We start from the raw sequence: 5,212 nt of genomic DNA, 5'->3' as shown, positions 1-5,212 counted from the left end.
TTAGCTAGTGGAGAGCCAATTATTTCTGCTATATTATTTCACCTATTTTCTCCATATTTTTTTTGTGAAATAAATTTTCTTAAGATAATTGTTAAAGAGAAAGTTTCAAAGAAAAAAATGCAATACAAAGATTAATTTAAACAAAAATTAAAAGTTGGATCTGTCTAGATAAAAAAACAATTAGGAAGATAAATTTTTTAAATATATTTATGGACAAGATAATATGTTGTTAGGATTGTGAAATTATAATAATTTTTGAAATCAAATAATATAATTTTATTATTATTTAAATCATGATTAAATATTTACTTTGAATAGTTAAATCTTAACCATTAAATTTAATCTTTGCCATATGTCAATAAACCAAATAGGATCTTGGGGAAATTGAGAGAAGGGAAATGGAGAGGAGCGAAATCGTGATAAAAATGAGTTTTCCAATTAATAATCAGACACAAACAATTGTTCTCAAATCAAAACAAGTAAATGTAAAAGTTTAATCAAAACAAGCACATGAAAATATCTTGATATTAATTTATGGTGAGACTCAACCACAATTTTTGGTACTACGTTAAAGTGAGGTTAATATATCCTATCATGTATGAGTTTAAATTGGTAGTCAAAAGACACAGGTCATTTATTACAAATTTTAGTTTGTGTTGAATAACTCTTATCAAAATAAGGCGTCTTTTATTTAGTTGCAAGTTCTTTCAAGTGTTCTTCATGTTTCTTGTTGTATTTCAATTGATTGAAATTTTAGATTAACAATTTCAGGACATATTGCTGACATTGCCACATGGAATAAAGATAGTCTGTTTTGAGATAGTCGGAGGTGGATCAGAATTTTAAGTTATGAGTTCTTTTTAGTTTATTGGGTTCTAGATAAGTCATTTATATATATTAACTGAATTTCCTAATATATATATAGAGCTCTGGCTGAAGCTACTGAATTGTGTCGAACACGTAACATACTTAAGGAATCACAAAGGGGTACTATGATTGAACGCTCATTTGATTGTTACTCAGCAGAATCTCTTGATCAATTGCCTGGTTGTTTCACTATTACTGATCCTTACATTTCTGGTAACCCCATTGTGTATGCTTCGCGGGGTTTCTTTGAAATGTTTGGATATTCGAAATATGAGGTAATTGGGAGGAATGGGAGAATATTTCAGGGTCCTAAGACTAATCGAAGATCGGTTTTGGAGGTCGGTGAGGCGATTCGAGAGGAGAGGGATATACAAATCAGTTTGTTGAATTATAGGAAAGACGGGACGTCATTTTGGATGTTGTTTCATATGTGTCCTGTTTTCGACGAGAAGGATGGGAGACTGATTCATTTATTGGGAGTTCAAGTTCCAATTTTGAGGAGGCCAAAGCCATCTAGAGTTGAACTAAATTTATGCCAAGATGGAGCTGGCTGTCGAGAGTCTATGCTTAGGTGTTATGGAAGGGAAGTCTACTCCATGCGCATGGAACGGGAGCTTCCTGTCACGTTGGGTTCAAGATTGGAATTCACAGGTACATTTTGATTGAAATATATCTTCTTGTAGATATATTGAAGCTTTTCTCAACTTCCCTCTCTTCACCATTATCGATTATGTGAAATGGTTTTGCAAACTTTGGTTTTTCATACAGGCAGCGTGGTTATAGTACCCAACTACTCATATTGTGCCAACCATACAATTCGTACTGCATAACACTATAAAAAGAGGCTCGATAAGCTCACGTGATTGTGGATATTTGCTTGTTATTGGAAAACTATAATTTAGGCTTATCTAAACTTGGCTATCTTTGCTCTATTTCTTTGAAGTTTATTTTGTTTTGTCAAAATAATGAAAACATAATATATTCACGGATAGTTAATTTAGCCCTCGTAAGAAGACTTGATTTGAATAAGATTAAATTGCAGTGTGGTGCCTAAATCAAAGGAATTCAGATATGCAGATTCAATTTCAGGAGAATAGGATGATCGATGAAGATGTAACATATAGTATTCGAATAGGATGGCCGAAATGGAGGAGTGTCATGCCAGTGTTGTGAGATAAGACAATACCTAACTTCTTTCCAATCCTTATGTATATTCATCATATTCTTGTTGCTTATTCTGAAAATGATTGACGTTTTCCTCAAACCTCTCTGTCACAGGGGTAGATGTAGAGGGGCCTTGTGTTAAAAGTGATCTTGAGAAGAGAAAAGCCACTGCTGTTGTAAACAACATACTGAATGTGCTGAGACACAACAGTGAATCAACAGGCAGACTGGTCGATGTCTTTCCATCTGGGAAGGGTCTGCTCGGACCATCCTTAAGTATATCTCTTGGTAGAATCAAACAAAGCTTTATATTGTGAGTTTTTTTTTTTTTTTGGCAATTCTTCACTTTTTCATTTTTACAATTGATACAATTTTTGGTTCTAGATGGTTTTTGACACTTTTGGCATTGTCTTTCTATAACTTGTAGAACTGATGCCAACTTACCTGACATGCCAATTGTCTTTGCAAGTGATACCTCTCTTAAATTAACAGGTATTTAAGATGATGTTAATTTATAAAGAATTTTTTGTTTGTTAAATGGGAGGTGTTCATCCTTGTTTAACTGATAGTTGTTAACTGGAATGTTTCTTTTCATCCCATTCTTGATAGGCTTTTCCAAAGATGAAGTTTTGGGCTATAACTGTAGATCTTTAAGCGTGATAAATACAGATTCAAGCTCACAATTTTGGGTAATTTTCTCTTATAAATAGCTCTTATTTGCTCAAGTATGGTTCCATGTGATCTAATTCCAACTTTTGATTTCTCTCTTTGCAGAGGAAAGAATGCATCCAGAATGAACAACCACGTACACTACACATGTATTACAGGTTGGCTCCTGGCCCTGCAAGTTATTTATTTAGACAGTGTTACTTCTCTCGATTCAAGTCTCTTGTTAATTTGTTTCAGAAAAGATGGAACCTCATTTTGGCTTCACATTTCACCTGTTCGGAATGCATCAGGAAAGGTAAGACTTAACAATAATTTGCTGAATATCGTGTCATATCATCCGAATCTTCAAATGCCTATTTAAATTGAGCTTTTTCTTGCCGTATTCCTTATGAGCGACTTGTTTCTTTGAGAATTTCAGCCATATTCTTTTGATGTATCCATTTGAAGATTTGAGGTAGTCTAAGATGCTTCAAATGCGATATTGGTTCTCAGGCATCAAAAGTAACAGATGAAAATTATATCCTACTTTGCTTCAAGGCTAGGCTAGCAAATGATATTTCGTCATAATTGAATGTCACCTATAGGCTGGATGAGTCCCAATGCTCTCGAGTCTTGATCTTAAATTTTGTATCGACATATTTCATAAACTTAAGAATGAGAACTTTGGTCTGATGTCTATCATTTGCTGTATCTAGTTAGCAGTGTCTAGAACTAGTCAAATTATTCAAATAAATTAGAAATAGTTAATTTCAGGATGTCTAACCAATCTTTATGGATACATCTGCACGTACATAACAGAAGCGATGCTTTAGTTTAGACATGGTTGGGGAAACAAAGGAAGTAGAAAAGTGAAACCAGGGGATCCAGCCAATTGAAATGCTGGACCTCGTCGCAGCAACATTTAAATGTGATTGTTTTTATTTAGGTTGTTATTTTCTGCTGCTCCTTTGATGTAGTGATATGGACTGCGTACACCTAACTTGCCCAGACACCACTTTGTAGGAATATCCTGGGTATGTTGTTGTTGTTGTTATTTTCTACTGCTGGATTGTTTTGCTACACAAAAATACGTCATTTGCTGCAGACTCGGTTAGAAGAAATGCAGCCTAAACTGCAGACATAGCACTTAGTCTGGGCTAATTTTCCACTCACTTGTCATAATGGTTTCTAACTCTGTCCTCATTTGGATTGATAGGTTGCATACTATGTCACTGTTGAGGGTGAAGATAATAGCCGGAGTAAGGAGAAAGAGGGGTTAAGGCAGCGTGTTGTTGCTGCTGTAAAAGTTGCTGTGAGAGGCTTGTCGATGGGTATGAGAGCATGCTAGTTCTTGTACAAACTGAGTCAGACTTCTCCTGTGCGATTCACCATGAGAAGTCTATCCATAAGTTACTATCTCGCAGTTCTCTACCACCAGATGAAATGGATACAATATCTATGAAAAAGGTAAATAGTCTTTAGTGTATGTCTAGATCAGGATGTCGGCATCAGACATAACATGTGTATTGTGAGTGAAAGGGTTGTTATCATGTGTATCGTGAGTGAAAGGGTTGTTAACATGTGTATCGTCAGTGAAAGTGTTGTCAAGCAGAATATTATGAATTTGTTAGTCCTTTTGTCAAAGTCGGTTTTTATATGTTTGCATCTTAAATGGACTCCATCAGAGATGCATCTATGTAATCTATTAGACGTCAGGGAGATGAACGATATAATTTATAACAAGCAGTAGCTTGGTGGCGGAAAATCGTAGCAGTAGCGGAAAATCGTGCCGTTAGATGCAACTACATAACCTAAATTTGTTTCAACCAGCTAGATGCACAATACCATTTTTTCCTTTAAAGTAACCTTGTCAAGTAGGCAGTTCCACCTTGTGTGTCCGCACACAATGCCACTTCCAAACTCAATTAAATAACCAAAACTGCAATAGACTGGCAGCCAATGTAAACTAGCCGATTTCATGATCAGTGAAGATTCATATGTGCGAGAGTCGGGTTCTCAAAGGCAGGATATCGAGTTTTTTGAATATCTCTCTTCCGGCTTGGCCTATTGAGTGAGTGATTGAAACTGGACCCGAGAGAGACTAGACTTCCAGTAATAGTAGGTGTTGTGACCATATAAATTGTAATTATAATAGTCCAAATAAATATTACAATTAATATAACTGAATTAATTATTTAAGTCCAAACAAATATGGATTTAAGCAAAATTCAATTTTTATTAAGCTAGTCCATTAATTTGGACTACAAATGATGAACCCACTTTGCTAAGCTCAAGATGTCATCTTATTCTAGAGGTCCAATTTGGTGCCACGTGTCGAATGACGTAGCATGCCAAGTCAAGTAAAGAAGCCAATTGGAGCATGCCACATTTCAAAATGATGCAGCATGCCTAATGAAGTCTAAGGCAAATTAAAATATGCCATGTATACGAGGTGACACATTCTGACCAATCAAAGGTCGCTATGTCACTTAAATCTGATAGACCGAAACAAGCCTATCTTCATCATAACTCT

At 35.3% G+C, this 5,212-nt stretch overlaps 1 protein-coding gene across 2 annotated transcripts; it reads left to right on the top strand.

Moving 5' to 3' along the window:
- The first annotated feature begins 615 nt into the window (after window positions 1-615).
- LOC107856915 (protein TWIN LOV 1) lies at window positions 616-4,351 on the top strand. 2 transcript variants are annotated; one of them, XM_016701879.2, is made up of 8 exons: window positions 616-829; window positions 926-1,518; window positions 2,146-2,344; window positions 2,459-2,523; window positions 2,641-2,720; window positions 2,806-2,858; window positions 2,938-2,995; window positions 3,896-4,351. In XM_016701879.2, exons 2-8 carry the CDS (start codon window positions 993-995, stop codon window positions 4,025-4,027), a joined length of 1,113 nt encoding a protein of 370 aa, XP_016557365.1. In that variant the 5' UTR covers window positions 616-829; window positions 926-992; the 3' UTR covers window positions 4,028-4,351. The 2 variants fall into 2 exon arrangements, with proteins under 2 accessions (XP_016557365.1, XP_047262292.1); XM_047406336.1 differs by having other exon boundaries at window positions 616-1,518.
- The last annotated feature ends 861 nt before the right edge of the window (window positions 4,352-5,212 follow it).

Source organism: Capsicum annuum, chromosome 1, assembly GCF_002878395.1.
Source record: "Capsicum annuum cultivar UCD-10X-F1 chromosome 1, UCD10Xv1.1, whole genome shotgun sequence".
Taxonomy (NCBI): domain Eukaryota; kingdom Viridiplantae; phylum Streptophyta; class Magnoliopsida; order Solanales; family Solanaceae; genus Capsicum; species Capsicum annuum.
The sequence above is the reverse complement of the archived record's forward strand: the minus strand, read 5'-3'. Positions and strand labels throughout refer to the sequence as shown.

Coding starts and splice junctions, on each gene's coding strand:
- LOC107856915 (XM_016701879.2), top strand. CDS start 993: ATGATTGAACGCTCATTTGATTGTTACTCAGCAGAATCTCTTGATCAA. Junction 2,345..2,458: donor ATCAAACAAAGCTTTATATT/GTGAGTTTTTTT, acceptor TATAACTTGTAG/AACTGATGCCAACTTACCTG. Junction 2,996..3,895: donor TTCGGAATGCATCAGGAAAG/GTAAGACTTAAC, acceptor TTGGATTGATAG/GTTGCATACTATGTCACTGT.